This window comes from Macaca thibetana, chromosome 5, assembly GCF_024542745.1.
Source record: "Macaca thibetana thibetana isolate TM-01 chromosome 5, ASM2454274v1, whole genome shotgun sequence".
In the NCBI taxonomy this organism is placed as follows: domain Eukaryota; kingdom Metazoa; phylum Chordata; class Mammalia; order Primates; family Cercopithecidae; genus Macaca; species Macaca thibetana.
The window spans coordinates 70,787,866-70,808,043 of record NC_065582.1 but is presented as its reverse complement, the minus strand read 5'-3'; the positions used below and the strand labels follow the sequence as shown (position 1 = coordinate 70,808,043).

Here is a 20,178-nt window from a genome sequence, read left to right as displayed (position 1 = left end):
TGATGAATTCAAAATATACTGACTTGTTTTAAAGACAGTGCCTAGGGTTACAGTGGAGCCAGTTCCCAGGCTGGCAGCTGTTCAGGACAGCAGGACACTGCCAGAGCTGACAGAAGCTGCCATCTTCTACAGGACCTCCTCAGCACCAAAACCTAAGGCCTGGGGACATCACCACTTCCCCATCAAGGACAAGGGCACAGTTAAGCATTGCCCCTTTCACACACAAATGGAACTTGTGGGTGGATAAAAGCAGAAAGCTAAAATCCAATGTCAACAACCAGCTAAGGCTGTGCTAATTAATTAACTATAATTAGTAATTAAAATAATTATAATTAATTCATTATAATTCTAAGAAATTATAATTTTTAGAATTAAATCCTTGGAATTTGTAAAGGCAAAACTTGCTTCAAATGCCTCTGTATTTTGTTAAAGACAAAGACCAAAAGATGCTTTTACATTTGCCCACTTGGTATTTGCCCATTTCCTAGTTCAACCCCAGGTAGTAATATGTGAAGTACATTTGCATGTGACAGAATTCATTTCTTCCATTTGGGGGCCCTTTCTTTATAGCTCTTTTGTGAAAAGTGAGAATGAGGAAAGTGACAGTAAGAAACGAAGATACAAGCTTTACAAAGCAATGACCGGCACCCAGCATTATTCTCAGATACTAGCAGACTGATTTGGTCAGGGATGGGTGCACTCACCCCAGCTGCAGCTGGTGACAAATGACTGATGCATCAGAATCATCCCAGTGGCTGCTACAGACAGTGCCCCAAGCTCCACTTGCATATACTTCCACTGTGCCTTCAAACTCATTTTTGCCGCCACGAAGTCGTACTGATCCTAAAGTGGAAAAGAATTCCAAAATCCTTTAATAGTAAAATAATCATTTGAACATATTGAGCCAGTCCTGGGTTAACATGATTTTTAAACTTAAGTAGTAAGGGATCCAGGCAGAATAATTTGGCCTCCACTGTGTGTGGCATGTGTTTCTTCCTTTAAGTGAGGATTTAGCAAGTTCCTTCTTTTTTTGTAATTAACATCCTGATGTTAATGCTAATTATATTTTCTTTTTTATCTAGGCAAGCAGACAGTCCTATTATAATTTTTTTCTTTATTCCATTATCTCTTCATCAAGAAGCAACCACTGTAATTTTCAAAGGGGAAAAAGAGGAAGAGTATGACTAATATCAGATCTTGTATTTCAAATACTAGATTACATCACATATGAAGTTTTTATCATTTATTACTTTCCTCTTCTCATGAGGTCATCAATAAGAAACACAGAAACAAAATTAAATGTTCTGCATATGAATTAGCTGTAATTAGCTGTGTTATATCTTCCATTTGATTTTTCATCCACCAAAGAAAAATAAAATGTGTTTTCCGCTTTTAACTTTCAGTAGTACTCATTAAAATTCTGAAGATTATGTCCATAATTTCAAGAAGATGTTCATTTTGAAAATATTGCCTAATGCTACTCTTGGAAAAATAGCCGTTAGGTAGTATGTATAATTGAATGCCCCCTGGAAACTCACCTCCTCTAATATACCACACCCAAAGAGCTGTCCCAAAGTCCACAATTTAAGTCATTCTTTTCAGTCTTTAAAAGAGCCAAGATTTAAACTCAAGCAGCCCTGGGAAAGATAACACTTTGGTCTTATCCCTTAAGTGTGGTTCAAGGCCCTATATTCCTCTTCTCATTGGAACTGGTGTTGGAGCAGGCACTGGGATGCAGCAAGTGGGACAACTGAGCAGAGACAGAATTAACCTCAGACAACTTAAGAATTGCATAAAATTCTGTTTAAAATCACCTACAGTGGTCTTTATTTCATAGGTAAGAAAATTAAGGAATTAATTTTAAAAATCAATCCTATCCCAAAAATCTAGCATAATTTGCATATTTCAAAGTTACTATGTATGGCTTCATAATAACTTCCAAAAATATTAGATTCACAAAGTGCCCATTCATTTCATTTGTACAGGCTTAGTCATCCACCACTATTATTTTCCACATCATCATCCTTTAAAAATGTAAGCATTTAAGAAAAACATATTATATTTCTCATGACAAAAACAAAGTCTCATTTAATTCAAACAAAAGGCAATAATAAATGGAGGCAAATATTGTACAGTACTGCCAAATCCTGACTATTCAGGAATGAACAGGGCATGGGTCATTCATATGACAAATCATCTAAAACTCATTCATATATTCTAAAGCTCTTTAATTCACACTAAGCAAGAGGAAGACCTGCCTAGCTCAGTGAAGTATGAACTACAGAATATTTTTAAGGCAGTATTTCTGAAGAGTTCAACAGATCTTGAATGGTTTTTTATATCACAAAACTTCTTCTACAGAGGTCCACGTAATATTATGCACATCACAAATGTCAGCAGTTTATTTTAGTCAAAGAATTAATTTGTTGACCTCAAGCAAACTTTATTTGAATTGCTATTTAATCTATTATTTCTTTACTAATTCCTCCCCTTAATCACGAAGTTACTCATGTCAGAAGGGCTGGAAGATAGTTCCAGTAATGAAAACAAAGGAAATGTGTACTTATGCACATATGCACATCAAGTGATCATAAGATTTAAAATAGTGCCTACATCAAAAAGCTATCAAGAAGAAATGATGTACACACAGAATCTAAATGATTGAGGCACTTAGAGGTGAGAAGAAGAAAATCCTGAGTAAAGTATAATTATGACCATAACAATATAATGGCAATGATAGAGCTGGAAATAGTTTCCAGGTCAACTATCAGCTGCACCATCATTTTCTCTAACGCTCCAAGCACACTGTGAAAGCCTGGATTCATTTAGCAGTATCTGCTATATGGCAAGAAATGTGCAGTGCTCATCCAATTTTCCTTTAACAAATGAATACAAATATTTGCAATTCTTAAAAGGCAATTTGCATGTCAATGACTAATGAATTCTATGTCAGATTCCACTCGAGGCACAGCCAGTCCTAACGCACACCTTCCTAACAGTGCCCTCCACTTAGAAAAGTGCCCTTTCCTAAGGGCCATAAAAATGTCTATTCTGAGGAAACCATCTACCTAGGGCTCAGAATGAGTATTTATATCATTCTATAAAGCTCAGTTCTTCTAATAATTATTTATTCAAATATGCTCTAAAAGACTAAAAGTTTGAACACACGATTCATTCTACTATAGGAGCCAAGAGAGCTTTCTCTTTGCCTTCTGAAGGTTCACTGACAAGAGGCATATTATTAGGATAAAAGGCGTATACATTTATTTGATCATGGTTTTACGTGACGTGGGAGCCTTTAGAACGAGGACCCAAAACTATAGAGGATATTGCCCATTTTTATGTTTAGGTTTAACAAAGTGTGGACAGCCATGTAGAAATATGATTGGACAAAACAGGTAGGATCTAATCTTAATAGACTGAGTGGGGAAACCCAGTAATGCTTATCAGTTTAGATTTTTCTTGGCCTCTTTGAGTTTTGTTTTGTTTTTTTCTGGGTATGAAGAACCCTCTCTGGAATGGGGGGTCTTATGACATGTAATCAAACACGGTAGGTCAGATAAATTTTTAAGGCCAGTCTTTACACAGAAAACTGGCGCACGAGGGGAGTTGAGTAATATTTTTAGGCTTTATGGCTGACTGTGGAAACAAGGCATTCTGGTGTCTATGGCCCACCTTGGGAAAGAGGAATTCTAGTTTCTGTGACTAACCTCAGGGGAAAAGGAAGCTCCAGTGACAGGAAAGTAGGAAAAGATCAAAGGAAAACTTGTTTCTGAGACTACTTCTGAGGCCTCCGTTTGGGGATATCATTTTCTGAGACCCAACTCTATATACATTTAAGCTAAGCAGTAGCTTTCATTTGTTTTTTGCCTTTATTTTGTTCTTGCAGCATTTATTCTCTTAGAACAGCTGAGGTGGTCAAAATCTTAAAAACTGTAATATATAGCTGGACGCCATCGCTCACACCTGCAATCCCAGCACTTTGGGAGGCCGAGGCAGGTGGATCACCTGGGTCGGGAGTTCAAGACAAGCCTGACCAACATGGAGAAACCCGGTCTCTACTAAAAATACAAAATTAGCTGGGCGTGGTGGCACATGCCTGTAATTCCAGCTACTTGGGAGGCTGAAGCAGGAAAATTGCTTGAACCCGGGAGGCTGAGGTTGCGACGAGCCGAGATCTCACCACTGCATTCCCGCCTGGGCAACAAGAGCAAAACTCCGTCTCAAAAGCAAACAAACAACAACAACAACAACAACAAAACAACCTATAACTTATTTCCTTCTACTTATGGATGAAGAAGCTACAGACCAAAGCAACTGAGCAGTTACAGAGCCATGATCAACTATCTCCTAGTTCCCTGCCCTCGTTACTGACCTTCTATCTCCAAACTTAAGCAAAGACCCTGAAATACAATAAGCACCTTTCAAAACTTCAGATATTACTTTATGCATTATACGATGTTAGTGTTCACCATCCTACTGAAAATACAGCAACGAATCCACCACATGTTGTATAGAAATAAGCCAACTAGGCAGAGAAGCATAAAGTAGCCTGAAGTTTCTTTACACTGTGGAACAGGAAAGAAGTGCCTTTCTGGTGCTCCTATAGTTGAGGCTGATCCTCCAGTAGAAGCTGATTTGTCCCACAGCTGTACAAAGTTGTGGGAAGACTATGAATGTGTGTGTGTGTATACATTTGCACAAATGTATAGGTACGCAATTACACCATGGAGAAAGGGAAATAACCTTAGCTCAAAGAAATCCGCGAAGCTCAAAGCCAACTAAGTGAACTAATTTCTATTGCTGTACCTAACAATAAAGTGATTTGCATAAATTGTAGATGAAATTCTTTGTTTGGCAAGTATTATTCAATTGTCCAATTTTTTATTATCAAGAATTGGTCCCTCACCTTCCACCCACATTCCACTCCAGCAACCAAGCATTCTTCGATACTCATTAGAGTCAGAGCTCGCGTTCCTGAACCACATCCCAGTGTGTGTGATCTAGGGTTGCACTGTCTTAAAGTCTCTCAAGTGCCACGTGCACAGAAAATATTCTATTCTACATACTTCTATCTTTAAAATGCGTTAATAATAATAATTTAAAGTCTCAAGCACAGTAGGTCAATTATATTAGGCATTATAAACATGCAGACCAAACTAGTAAAGGAAGAAAGTCTGGAATTGTACCACTATGCGTGATGGCATGTCATGGAGTGGAGGCCCCAGAGTTCCTGAAATGAACTGCTACCAAAAAAGAAAAAGGTCAACCGTCTGCTGGTGTTATAACTATTTAAAGGCAAAATGTTCCAGTGTACGATAATGTTCAGAATTCTACTATCTTAATTCCTTGACAAAAATGTTTAACTGTTAAACATTTACAGTAAAATAGTTTACAACTGATTTCCTTCTAAGTACATAGGTCAACAGTTTTATAAAGGAAAGAAACCATAAAAGATTCATGTAACAGAAATTTGCTTGATGGACAACTTCACTAGAAAACAGGAATTCCCCAAATGGAGGGACAGACATTCAAGAAGAGTTCTCTTTAACCATCTTATGAGTCTCAGTCAATACAGGTAGACTAAAAAACAGCTGACTGGATAAAAGTTCCCTTCGCAAGTCTCATTGATTTCTGAGCTCTAGATTTAAGACTAAGGCAAGGCACAGTGGCTCACACCTGTAATCCCAGCACTTGGGGAGGCCAAGGCAAGAGGACTGTTTGAGCCCTGGGATTAGGGATCAGTCTAGACAACAGAGTGAGACACTGTCTTTACAAAAAAAAAAAAACTTAAAAATTAGCCAGGCTTGGTGGCCCATGTGTGTAGTCCCAGCTACTCAGGATACTAAGGCGGAAGAATTGCTTGTACCCAGGAGTTCAAGACAGCAGGGAGCTATAATTGTGCTACTGCATTCCAGTCTAGGTGACAGAGCAAGATTCTGTCTCAAAAAACAAAAAACAAAAATAAAAACAAAACAACCTTCCTTTCCATACTCCATACGTGAAGAAAACCTAAAAGAAATAGGAGAAAAGGAACCAAATGGATCAACTATCTTCATTCTATATACCCAGCTTATTCCAAAATAAAGCAAATGAAAAGATATCCCTGTTTAGCCTGGATAGCATAGCAAGACCCCACCTCTACAAAAAATTTTAAAATTAGCTGGACGTGGTGACCCGGACCTGTAATCCCAGCTACTTAGGAGGCTGAGGCAAATGATCACTTGAGCTCAGGCATTCAAGGTTACAGTGAGCTATGACTATGCCACTATACTCCAGCCTGAACAACAAAGCAAGACCCTGTGGGGGGAAAAACAAAGATGCATGCCTGCCTATTAAGTTAACCCCTCATTAAAATGTACTTATAAAATAGCATTACTTAATTTAAATGGAAGAAAATACAGTAAAACAAAGACCCACCCCAACAGTGTTTTCTGAATAAAATTAGTAACAAATATTTTTTAAATCTTTTTAAAAAAATCACAGTTTGATAAAAGAGTAAAAAAACTTCATGTTTTCACACAAATCCTTTCTTGTCTATTACTGAACTCTACAGATGCATAAAATAATTAATTTTAGTCATTTCTATTGTTCTAGTGGAATAGAAAGAAAGCATGCCAGCAACGTGCAGCTAGTGTTCAGATCCTTGACAAAAAGTATACTTAAAGCTGTGAGTGATACAGAAATTTCAATTTATGACCTATTTGAAAGAAAAGAAAAAAACCATTACATGTTGAACAATTTAGTACACATATTTGACATTAAGTTAAACATAAAACTATGTCTCATACCAAATGCAACACTATAAAAATATACTAAATGACCATTCTCTATCAATTATAAAGTATATCCAAAAAATTACAGTATCTGAAAACAACTGAATTGAGGGGCTCTTGGTTGAATTTTTCAAGTACAGTAGGGGATGCTAGGTTAATTTTTATGTTATTTTCTTTCTTCACCATATTCAACAGTACTAAGTTATACCATTTTCATCTATAATTATATTTATCCATTAATTAAACCTGCTATATCTTTGCTAAATAGTATATTTTATTCAAGTCCTCCCAGGTCTAAATGAAATCAAATCATTTTTAACAAACAAGGCATTCGCCTGAACCTAGATCCAACTGAGCTGTATTTGCCTCCATTAGTTCACATTTATAATTCATATTAATTGCTCATTTATTATTCATGTAGACAACTTAAATGCTGAGAAAAAAATCAGTTCATATAGTTCAAAATGAGAGTGCATCCTCTGAATTAGCAATTCTACCCATTTACATTGTGCTTATTAGAAATTTATAAATCTTATAAATTATTCCTTAGTTTAAAACATCATACGATATCAAACAAAAAAGATGACTCTGTCCATCGTTAAGTTATAGTAGGCTAACAATACATGCAGATAACCCCAACAGAAGGTTTCACAAATTGTGTGTTCCCAGACCATCTACACATAAACAAATGGTATAGGTGTTACCATTTTATTGTATAGCACTGAGTGATGAAATTGAAGCCAAACAATAATCTTCTTGTCTCCCAGATCATGAACCACAGAGAAGGTAATGAAAATGCTTATTATTCTTCTGACACCTCACCCAGAAAATGGCTGTCCTCAACCAGAGAACAAAGGTGAATTTCTGATTCATCTTTATAAATGCCGCCCCTAGTGTGAACACAGTAAATGTTTAATGAATAAATGAAACCTATCCTTACCCTGTTAGAAGAATCAGCATTATACTTTGTATCCCCTCTGCTGATCCTAATAAAAAGTACTGAGGCGAAATGTGCATGTGTGGCTCGTAGGAGGGTAAATATCATTACTTTAGTGTTTTGCATACAATAAATTTTTTATTAATATTGTTGCACTGATTTGTAAGGAGGAGGAGGAGGGGAAGAGGAGACTGCCCTGGAAAAGGAGGATGCTAAAGAGGCAAAAATAAACATTTATTTAGTTTCTAATGACAGCAGACCAACCACGTAGACATCAGTCTAAATCAATTGTTCATATATTGCCTATTTACCATGCAGCTAAGGAGAAGAGATTTCAAAGGACTGCTTTCTTTAAAGTTTAATTCAAGGGGGAAAAAAAACCTCCAAAATTAGAATTAAATCATATAATCATGTTTACTTAGTAAATGAACTAACTTCAGCATTCTCATCAGTTATGGAATTATTTGTTTCAGAAATAAATGTGTCATAATATTTGCCTACAAATAGCATCTTAAGATAAGGAAATACGCTTTGTCAACCAAACCAGTCTAAATGTTATTCATCCAGATATGACTAAAAAAAATTAATGTAGCATTTCACAGCATTTTATAAATTACTTATTGTTAGTTTTTAATTGCATTAAGTTTCCCAAATATAAGGACAAGTCCCAACCATACTCCTTAGCAACCTTTTTGGTTCTGATCAACAACTACCTTGTTTCTTCCTTGCCAGTTGAATCCCCAGATGATTCAGAGGTTAAGCTAACTAATCTATGTAATCATGGTAATTGTACATTTCTTTGCAAAGAGTGTCAGGAAGGAACATATGATCCAGTCTGGGCAAATAAAACGTGGAAGTCTGTGGGGGAAATTCCAGAAAGGTTTCCTTATTGTTTCAAAAGGACATTCCTGCAGAGGGGCTTTCTCTTTCTTCTGCAGGTTGTTCTATCTCTAAGTGAAGCCTGGAATAACCACCAGCCTAAGAATAAAGGCCACGCTTCTTAAGAGGATAAAGGAGCCAAGAAAGTAGCAGAGGAACAGAAGTGTACCATGCTGGAGCTTGCCCATCATATGGACTTCTTTTAATAGGAACAATAAGCCTCCTTATTGTTTCAGTTTTCTATTCTTTGCTATCAAAACCACCCAAATTGATCCAAGCCACATCCATACCCAAATTCATAATTATCATATTTTTTCCAAATCTTCCAAAAGCATCTTTATTTTCACAGTCATAATGTATTATATATAAATTTTGCACCCTTGTTTCCCCTAAACATTATCATAAACACTTTCCTATTATATTTATATGTATAATATTTACAATAATTACTTTAGTAGCTGCATAATATCCATCAAATGCAGGTACCTACGAGTAGTACCTTATTACTGGATATTTCAGTTTCCCTTCAGTTATAAACCAAATTACTTTTACATAGGTCATCTTATCACAAGGGTCCCCAACCCCCAGGCCACGGACCTGTACCTGTACCTGGCCTGTTAGGAACTGGGCTGCCCAGCAGGAGGTGACCGCGAGGTGAGCAAGCGAAGCTTTATCTGTATTTACAGCAGCTCCCCATGGCTCACATTACCACCTGAGCTCTGCCTCCTATCAGATCAGCAGCAGCATTAGATTCTCCTAGGAGCTGGAACTCTATTGTGAACTGTTCATGTGAGGGATCTAGGTTGCATGCTCCTTATGAGAATCTAATGCCTGATGGAACCATCCCCCAGGTCCACGGAAAAACTGCCTTCCACAAAACTGGTGTCTGGTGCCAAAAAGGTTGGGGACTGGTGTCTTAACACATAGGCGCACATATGCACATGCACACATGCACACACACACACACACACACACACACACACAGACAGTGACCACATAAGCATATATACACCCCTGGACAATAGCTCATAAAAGGCAATAGTAACGGGATATCTTATTTTCTTCTCAAAAAAAACAAAACAAAACAAAAAAACTTCACACTAGTTAAGAATCACTGCGATTCCTAACTAATCTAATCTAAGTATTTGACATCTGCCTTAGTCTGAAAAGCAGATTGAGCTCAATATTTAAAATCAACCAGGAAATGTATCAAATCTGGTATAGCTAATAAATGTTTTTCAGCACCTGCTACATAGAACCAAGATGTAGCACTTAAAAGGGATGGGGGACAGCTTTCAGCTAGCTAACTTTTTAATTAACATTCACTACAAACAACAGATGGAGTTCAATGAGTACAGCCTGTAAACAATAGTACTTGGCCCACATGTCCTCTATCTCTAAATCAAGAGATTTTGGGTGGGTAGGTGCACATGAACAGATGAGCATGACAAGACAAAAAGTCAGATCTGTGATTCATCCTCTCCTCCAAAATCTCAATGATTAAAACTTTCTCATTTATTTAATCTGTTTTACCTCTCAATCATCAGCCACCTATGGTTGGTTTGTAAAAAGGGAGGTTAGCAGCACAGCGTCAAGCAAGTTGCCCCATCTGCCATGCCAACCAGAGACTAGAAAAGTGACTGCCCCTCCTAGGCAGGAAACACTAAGTTATTGCAAGCTATTGTGTTTTATTGCGTTTGTTTTGTTTTTGTTTTAGAGACAGGGTCTTCCTCTGTTGCCCAGAATGGGGTGCAGTGTCATGACTATAGATCACTGCAGCCTCTATCTCCTGGCCTGAAGTGATCCTCTTGCCTCAGCCTCCTAAAGTGCTGCGATTTCAGGCATGAGCCACCATGCTGGGTCACAAGCTATTGTTGGGGGAAATTAGTTGCCTGTTAATTCTTCCTGCAGAAATGCAAAAATAACCTAGCTCAAATTCAATTAATAACCATATTCTGGCCAGTCATGGTAGCTCATGCCTGTAATTCCAGTACTCTGGGAGGCCAAGGCGGGAGAATCACTTGAGCCCAAGAGTTGGAGACCAGCCTGGGCAACATGGCAAAACTCCATCTCTACAAACAATTAAAAAAAAAAAAAATTAGCTGGACTGTAGTCCCAGCTACTTCAGAGGCTGAGGTGGGAGAATTGCTTGATCCTGGGAGACAGAGGTTGCAGTGAGCTGAGATGGCATCACTGCACTTTGTCTCTAAAAATAAAAATAAAATAACCATATTCCGGTGAACTAGGTTATTATTATCCTACACTGGTTAAAGGAAAAACCAGAAGTGCCATTTCTAAAACCACACAAAAAGTTACCATTGGCATGCCTTACACCTGCTCCTAAAGCCTAACAGGGTTAAGTCACAGAATGGTGGGCTCAGTTAGTCTATATCATCACCTACCACTATACATTTTAGGTGGGTTCTAATGCCCTTCCATGTGTTCTGCCTGACTGTGACAGAGTTTTCACATCCAAATCAATCTGACTGCTCAATAGAAATGCATGTTCCATTCCCAATCCAGATCTGAGAATTACTCAGAGCCTGGGCTAGTCTAGGAATCTGCATTTTAACAAGTCCCAAGGTGATTCTAAATGCTCATAATGAGACCAGCTCCCTGGGCTGATTCAGTGTATTCCCATAGCCAGAATGATTCTTTTTTTTTTTTTTTTTTTTTTTTTAAGACAGAGTTTCGCTCTTGCTGCCCAGGCTGGAGTGTAATGGCGCGATCTCAGCTCAATGCAACCTCCGCCTCCCGGGTTCAAGCGATTCTCCTGCTTCAGTCTCCCAAGTAGCTGGGATTACAGGCATGCGCCACCATGCCTGGCTACTTTTGTATTTTTAGCAGACACAGGGGTTTCTCCACGTTGGTCAGGCTGGTCTCGAACTCCCGACCTCAGGTGATCCGCCTGCCTTGGCCTCCCAAAGTGCTGGGATTACAGGCGTGAGCCACCGCTCCCGGACCTAGAATGATTCTTTAGTATTAATTTGCAAGTTTCATAAAACCAAGGCCCAGGTATCATGTTTCCTGCTCTCTGACATCTGAGCCACTGGAACATCCACGCCCAGCCCTGGCTCACCTGAGGTCCCCACCTTGCCCCTTCAACCTGGCTTCAATCAACTCTTCACCACGGAGACACCAATTTCCTGATTTTTCCCGATGCAACTAGATATGTAACTCTGGCCACCGGTTTATTTTTTAAAGGAGGGATCACATTACTATGAATTGTTCTTTCCTTTTGCCCTGGATTTCTGTAAAGAAACAAATATGTCCGGCATGGTAGCTCATGCCTGTAATCTCAGGCATGTCCCACTTTGGGAGGCTGAAATGAGTGGATCACTTGAGGTCAGGAGTTTGAGACCAGCCTGGGCAACATGGCAAAACCCTATTTCGATTAAAAATACAAAAAATTAGCCGGGCATGGTGGTGCACACCTATAATCTCAGGTACTCGGCAGGTTGAGGCAGGAGAATCGTTTGAACCTAGGAGGCAGAGGTTGCACTGAGCTGAGATTGTGCCACTGCACTCCAGCCCAGGTGACAGAGAGAGATCCTGTCTCAAAAAAATTAAAAAAGAAAGAAAGAGAGAGAGAGAGAGAGAGAGAGAGAGAGAGAGAGAGAGAGAGAGAAAGAAAGAAAGAAAGAAAGAAAGAAAGAAAGAAAGAAAGAAAGAAAGAAAGAAAGAAAGAAAGAAAGAAAGAAAGAAAGAAAGAAAGAGAAAGAAAGAGAGAAAGAGAGAAAGAGAGAAAGAGAGAAAGAGAGAAAGAGAGAAAGAGAGAAAGAGAGAAAGAGAGAAAGAGATATCAGATATTTTTTAAGCCTAAGAGACTGTAAATCATGCATCGGGCCAAACATAATTCTCTTTCTTCCTGTTAGACTAGTCCATAAACTACAAAATGAGGATTACGTGTAAAGAAACACAGCAAAATGAGCTGTGAAGTAAAAATATACATATCTAACCCTATTTCTCCTGCACTCCTCATAATATGTCTCCACATATTTTCATCCATAAAACGCAGGAACTCACTTACAAGGTTGCTACAAGAATGAAATGAAGCCACAAGAATGAAATGAAGCCAGGAGAATGAAATGAAGCCAGGAGCGGTGGCTCACACCTGTAATCCCAGCACTTTGGGGCAGAGGCAGGTGGATGGCCTGAGGTCAGGAATTCAAGACCAGCCTAGTGAAACATGGTGAAACCCCATCTCTACTAAAAATACAAAAAATAGCCAGGCGTGGTGGCAGGCACCTGAAATCTCAGTTACTCAAGAGGCTGAGGCAGGAGAATCTCTTGAACTAGGGAGGCAGAGGTTGCTGTGAGCTGAGATTGTGCCACTGCACTCCAGCCTGGGTGACAGAGGGAGATTCTGTCAAAAAATTAATAAATAAAAATTAAAAATGAAATGAGAAAATGCACATAAAATGTTTAGTCCAGCATCCAACACAGAATGAATGCACAGTAAGTCCTAGCTAATGTGATCAGGCCAGGTTGTTTTGAGTACATGCTCAGTGCTGCAAAGGTCTTTTAAATTAATTTACTCGCCGGGCGCGGTGGCTCAAGCCTGTAATCCCAGCACTTTGGGAGGCCGAGGCGTGTGGATCACGAGGTCAGGAGATCGAGACCATCCTGGCTAACATGGTGAAACCCCGTCTCTACTAAAAATACAAAAAACTAGCCGGGCGTGGTGGCGGGCGCCTGTAGTCCCAGCTACTCGGAGGCTGAGGCAGGAGAATGGCGTGAACCTGGGAGGCGGAGCTTGCAGTGAGCCGAGATCGCGCCACTGCACTCCAGCCTGGGTGACACAGCGCGAGACTCCGTCTCAAAAAAAAAAAAAAAAAAAAAAAAAAAAAAAAAAATAATTTACTCAAAACTTGCTTTTCTCCTGATGAGGAAATCAAAGCTCTAAGAGTTAAGAGTTTTACCCAACAGTGCACAGCCACTGGCAGAGCCAAAGCAGACACCAGCGTTTTCTAAAGCACAATTCAATATTCTTTTCACCACTCCATGAAACTTTTGTTCACACTCCTAACTGAAATGTAGGACCAAGAGAGCCATAAGGTTGAGAATATGCCAGTCATCTCAAAGCTACAGGCTATGCCCAGGCAGACCTGGAGGAGTAAATGATAGAATGAGATTGAGTCTGTGAAAGTCATTCATTATTACACAGTTGATCGTTCTCCTATTTTTTTGTGGTGGTGGGAAGGGCATTTATCTCCCATCATGAGTAGTTTCTTTTGTTTCTCTTTTGTTCAATCACTTTACTCCAGGAAGTACAAACAACTATTATGCAGTATTTGAGGATTTTGTCTGCTGAGAGTTAGCTAGGAACATAAAGGCATTCAAAAGATTTACATTTCTAGTCAACTGAAGAGGGTGTGGTGGCAGGAAATCCAAGGACAAGTTACTCTCCTTGTCTGAAATATAAGGCTAAGAGTTATGTCAGAAAGAGAGCAACAGATCACTATCATTTTTTAAGTTTAAATTACTTTTCTTGAGTCTGTGCTTATGTACTTAAAAGAGAAGTTGTATATTCTCTCCTACACATTAATTCTCTAACAATTCTCCACTCTTACCTATTCATAAAACTAAGAGTACGCCGGGCGCGGTTGGCTTCACGCCTGTAATCCTAGCACTTTGGGAGGCTGAGGCGGGCGGATCACTATGTCAGGAGATCGAGACCATCCTGGCTAACACGATAAAACCCCGTCTCTACCGAAAAAATACAAAATAATTAGCCTGGCGTGGTGGCGGGCGCCTGTAGTCCCAGCTACTCGGGAAGCTGAGGCAGGAGAATGGGGCGAACCGGGGAGGCAGAGGGTGCAGTGAGCCAAGATCGCGCCACTGCACTACAGTCTGGGTGACAGAGCAAGACTCTGTCTCAAGAAAAAAAAAACAAAACTAATAATAATATGAAGATAAAAAAAGTCAATGTTTGCTAAACATAAGATTTTACTATAAATAATCTCTCATGGTGAATAACGAGACAATGCTAGCACTCTTTGTTGACATCACCTCAAATATTTTTATAGCCACATTGGCATTCCATTCATGAAACACAAGTAAAGCGATGACTTCATTCCCAAGGACGAAGGATAATTGATCTTAACCTTCCTATCACTTTTCCTTAACTCAAAGCACTAATGCAATTGAAGGTACTGATAAATAAAATTTCTCCAGGAAATGAATGACATTGTGACAGCTAACCTCCAAGTTACCTCCAAAAAGTACAAAGTACAATGTGATTCAGGATCTCAATTCAGAAAACCCTTTCCCCACAATGTGAATGGAAAGCTGCCAAAAATATTTTGTTGAAAAGAAATTCAAACTTTGGAGGATATTAAGTTTTTCTTCCTCAGTTTTTAAAGAAAAAAAAACTAATTTCAACAAAATTCCAACAATTCAAAATGAAGCAATGTTCAAAGCTGGATTATTCATTTACATTAAATTTATTAGTGGGATGCTTTTATTACCACAAACCTAAAACATTTTGTCACTTTCATCTCCTGATATTACCAACTAATCCTGATTTTCCACATATAACATGTAAAGTTAAGTAATGGCTCTGGAAAACTGTGTATGACTATATCAAGTTGCTACTTCACCAAGATAGTAATATTTCCATCTCTTTTCCCTTTCTTTTTTTTCCAGTCACTAATGATACTTCCTATACTGAGCTAGAGTATGTGAATATGGCTGATTTTGGCCACATAATTTCGCCATACTTTTTAAAACAGAGGTCAACAGTGAAATCAAGGCAAAAATTTTACCACATTTTCCCAAATCAGAGTCTAAAGAATGGAGGGAAGGTTCTTGGTTGTCACGTTAATGTAACATTTCCCTTTCCAGAACAAGTAATTAGGAACTTTCTCTCCTCCTGTGCCTCTTTAAATATGGTAACCCTATCAACGTAAGCTAATCTAGAGAACAGACGTCCAAAGCACACTGTCATCCAATACACGAGCGCACACACAGTGGCCAGAGGACAGAAACCCAGAGCTCAGCACCTTGCACAGAAACTCTCACCCCTGACAACCTTCACACAAGCACATCTGGCTGGCTTAGATTTGCAGCACCAGTATACCTTACTGGTAACCCAGCTGCAGCCCACCATCACAGCCCGCAATGGAAGCCCACAACCTCACACCCCGTCACTTTTTCCAAGAGACCTGTACGCCGGCCCCAAGCCTCACTAGCTCCGGGCCCGTCCGGAGTGTCCGCGGCCGCCCCGAGGCCACTCACCGTGTCTGCAGTCGCAGTAGCCCCAGTCCACCTTGCCGCGGGCGTCTCCGTAGAAACACCAGGGTCTGCCCGTGCCGTCCGGGCTCCGACAAAAGTTGTGGCGCTGTCCTCGCAGCTGAGCCCAGTTCGCCGGGGGCGACCGCTCCAGGAAGGGTGGCACCTCCGCCCACCGCAGACACGGGGCGCCGAAGTCAGTCACGCTGACCCATAGCTCGCCGGCGGGGCAGCCCCAGGGGTGCGGCCGGGGTGTGTGCCCGGCCTGGAGGGCGTGCGGGCGCTGGGCAGGGAGCGCCCTCGGGGGGCGCGGGAAGCGAGGGAGAGGCGGCGGCGGACGTGTCCTCGGGGGCCGCTGGTGGGTGGGAAGGTAATAGGGGTACTGCGGTCCAGGAGGGGGCGAATGGCGGTGGCGGTGGTGGAGGGAATCATTGAGGACAGAATCAAAGCCAACCACTTCGGGGAGCGCCCCTAACACCAGGGCCAGCACGAAGCGGGCGAGCGTCATGGTGCCAGCGCTGCGGAGTCTGGTCCATGCTCCCCAGCTTCTCCGGCTCGGAGGCGAGAAGAGGAGGGGGCGGGGGCGGGGCTGCCGCGTCCCTCGAATCCCCCAGCCCCCTCCCGCCCCCGCGCGCGGACCGCCCTCGCCTTCCCAACCTCGCCTCCCGCCGCTGGTGCCCTGCCGCGCCTCGGCTCCTGTCCCCCGGCGGCGACCGCGGGTGGGGGAATCTGAAGCTCAGTCGAGCCCCAGCCGGCAGAGAGAACCTGTAAAGAGAAGGCGCGGACGCAGCGGGGAGCGGTGGGGCCTGAGCCCCAGGTAGCGGCGCAGGCACGAGCCCGGGAACTCTGCCCCCTGGGGGCGGGTGCCGGCTGCGCAGGCGGCTCGGGACCTCCGCTCGGCCCCTGCCAGGCCCACCGCAGTTCGCCCGCACGGCACTGTCAGCTCCTGGGGCCGAGCCCGAGGGTGCCCGCGCGGAGCACGGTCTTGGCTGCCCCTTGCCAGCATGCAGCACCAGCACAGCCCGGCGTTGGCGGCTCCCAAGTCTGGCACCGGCCCCTGCCGTCATCTCTCCTCCAACCTCGTCGCCCCGTATCTTGTTTCCTGTGTTTTGAAATCTTTACCAAAGTGTGGATGGATTTAGATGCAGCTCTCCCCTGACGACTCCCAGCATAAAAGTTATCAAAGCCCACGAGGAATGTTAAAGCCGTGTCACTGAACTATAAGCTCTTCAAGGACGAGACTACGTTTTATTCAGCTTGATATCCCCGTGCCTAACACCGTGCCCCAGTAAACATTGGCTGAAATTAAATTCCTGAACCGACTCAGGGAAAGGAGCTTGAGCCTTTCTGCTTCCTGCCTCCCACTTTCCAGCCGGCGCCCTGGACACCACCAGTTGTTTGGTTATTATTGGGATTCAGTGAGGCTCTCTTTAATACCAAATTTCCTCTCTAACCAGGGAAGACTTCATCCGTCCCGGTTTCCATCCTATCCAAAAATCCATCCCCCTAGCACCTGCCTCTGTTTTTTTGCAGGGCAAGGGACTTCAGTTAAGCCTATTCATTTGCTTCTCCAGAATAGACTCTGCCTGCTGACAATTTTGAGGCTTCACTGTTGGCTCGACCTCAACTAAGTAGGGCCCTTTCAACACTCCCCGCCTCCCTCCCGCAGGCTCCAAAAAACTGTTGGCTTACAATTAAAAAAAAATTCACTGGAGCTGGATGTTTTAGTATTTTGCCTTTCAGTTGTTTCTGACTATGCCATCAAAGTTTAACAAGGAAAAGGAAGCCCGTAAAGAAGGCAACATTTTATTTTCTGGCATGGTCATGTTTCATTGTGAGAGGGCAATGCTGTCTCATGATACAATATACCCTGAAGAAAACTTGAACAAAATGCAAATATTTATTGTTAAAACCTAGGGTTCAATTAGGAACTGAATTAATTCACTACTAGCTTTAAATAAGCCATCTTTAGCCGGGCGAGGTGGCTCACACCTATAATCCCAGCAGTTTGGGAGGCCGAGGCAGGCGGATCACATGAGGCCAGGAGTTCGAGAACAGCGGATCACATGAGGCCAGTAGTTCGAGTTCGCCAAAATGGTGAAACCCCGCCTTTACTAAAAATACCAAAAGCCGGGGGAGTGTTAGCGCGCGCCTGTCATTCCAGCTACTTGGGAGGCTGAGCCAGGAGAATCGCTTGAACCTGGGAGAGGTTGCAGTGAGCCGAGATCATGCCACTGCACTCCAGCCTGGGCGACAGAGGGGAGACCTTGTCTCAAAAAAAAAAAAAAAAAAAAAAAAAAAACCTTTACTTTTTGTGGGTCATTTTATTGTTTTTTGTTTCACTCTTATTAATGAAATATTTGATTTTGCTTCAGAGAGAACTGGGTAAAAGAAATGATATTAAGAGTCCAGGGATGTATTTGTCAAATCTTTATTCAAGATGTTTTTATTCCAGTTGTTTTTACCCATTATTTTTTTACTAATACTTTTCTAGCTCCAAAAGCATAGTTAAAACTATACTTGTGGAAGACAATGAAAGATAAAAGATATATCTGGAGTAGTCTATTTGTTGATTTTAGTGAGGGTTGGCAGAGTTCACCAATCACAGATTTTTGAAATAATAGGCGACAGTTCTATTAGGGGTCAGCCCTTTTTCTTTCTGACTGTCTCTTCCTCCTCAGGCTACACACCTGATGGCCCAGGGAAGGCTCATTTTAGGACTGTGGGGAGACTGCTCGAATCCTGCTCCCGTCCCTTCCCCTGCAATCATTGCTTCCATGCTTCCTGGGGGTCCAGAAGCAGACCCAATTTCCATGCATCTACATACCTTGCAGACAGGAAAATAATGAGAGAGAAGTGAATAAAACAGAAGACTGTTAGATCTGAGCTCCAGAGAGGAGCATAGCCTCGGGCAGTCTGGCCTCTCCTCCACTTCCCTGTACTCTGAGGCCTCTTAACATTTAACAGACTGTAAACTTGACATATACAAAGTGGAGTTACCCACAGAAAATTCCACATCCGGATTTCATCATTTAAGTTTTAAAACATACTTTTTCTTAGAAAATGTAAGGGTATTTATGTAATTATGGTTTGAGGGCGTCAGCTTGGGTTTTGCCTTCTATTTGACAGGAAAAGTTTGTCTTAAATAGCTCTCTTCTTGACATATTAGTCCCCTCTTCTGCTAATATTTTCTCTTCCTGTCTTCTTTCATTTCTCCTTGCTGCTACCAACATACAGATGTTTAGAATTTCCAATTCCCAATTCAATCCCTGAAATGCATTTCTCCCTCTTCTACCTGTCACATCACAGCATGTTTGGAGTTTGGGGGAATGAAGAGTACAGGGGTTTGCAGGAAGAAATTCTTTCCTTCTACCTCTATTAAGGCACTACTTAGTCAAAGTTCCCTCCCAGGATTCTCATCACCCTCTCTTATGGATAACAATGCCAAAGGAGAGGGGAGGCAATTCCATCTTGCTACAACTGTAAGAATCCTTGTCATGTGCAGTGACTTAAGCCTATAATCCTAGCACCTTGGGAGACTGAGGTGGGAGGACTGCTTGAGCCCAGTAGTTCAGTACCAACCCGGGAAACATAGTGGGACTCCGTCTCTCCAAAAAAAAATTTTTTTAACTACAAGGAGGCTGAGGCAGAAGAATTGCTTGAGCTCAGGAGATTGAGGTTGCACTGAGATGTGATCATGCCACCGCACTCCAGCTTGGATAACAGAGTGAGAAGACTCTTCCAAAAAAAAAAAGAAAGAAAAAACTCCTGCAGCTGATTCTCTGCTTTCCCTTCCTTTCAGCAGCAACAAAGGAGCAAGGAAAGGGACAAAAAGAAACAAATGACATCTTGCAGGCTCTCCTCATCGCAACACTTGGAAGTCCCAGGGAGGCCCCCATAATGGACTCTGTCACCTCTGATTTCATCAATCCTCAGTCATTGATTTGGGACCCAATAATTCAACTCTCCTTTGCCACACAGCCTATTCTGGTAGGACTTAGATCCAGAACCACAGCTGGAAACCTAGGGAAGTGAAGGGAAGAGTCTCCCTGCACACACAACAGCAGGGAGGGTGGGCAGTCTTGGGGGTGAGGGTGCAGTACACATACGTCTGCACATCTGTACTTTTCCACAGCAGCTATGTTATACATGAACATTTGGTTTTGTGGTAGTTTAGGGGATCATCTTACTTCACGTAAGTGATGGGCTGAACAGCTCTTGTGTAGTTTGATTTGGAAACATAGCCGAAATATATATTGTTTTTACAGAGTTCCAAAAACCAATATACAAAATAACTTTTGGAAAAGGCCCATTTACAATTTAGATAATGCCTGTATTTGGAAAAGCTAAGAA

The 20,178-nt window shown here is 41.7% G+C and overlaps 1 protein-coding gene across 1 annotated transcript in view; it reads right to left on the bottom strand.

The window, feature by feature from the left end:
* Positions 1–16,511, bottom strand: part of PRSS12 (serine protease 12) — a 75,155-nt gene extending 58,644 nt beyond the window's left edge. The window contains exons 1-2 of the mRNA XM_050792347.1: positions 15,832–16,511; positions 705–843 (exon numbers count right to left, since the gene is read on the bottom strand). Coding sequence (XP_050648304.1) covers positions 705–843; positions 15,832–16,333 — 641 coding nt within the window. The 5' untranslated portion in view covers positions 16,334–16,511. The remainder of the gene's footprint in view (positions 1–704; positions 844–15,831) is intronic.
* Positions 16,512–20,178: the final 3,667 nt, after the last annotated feature.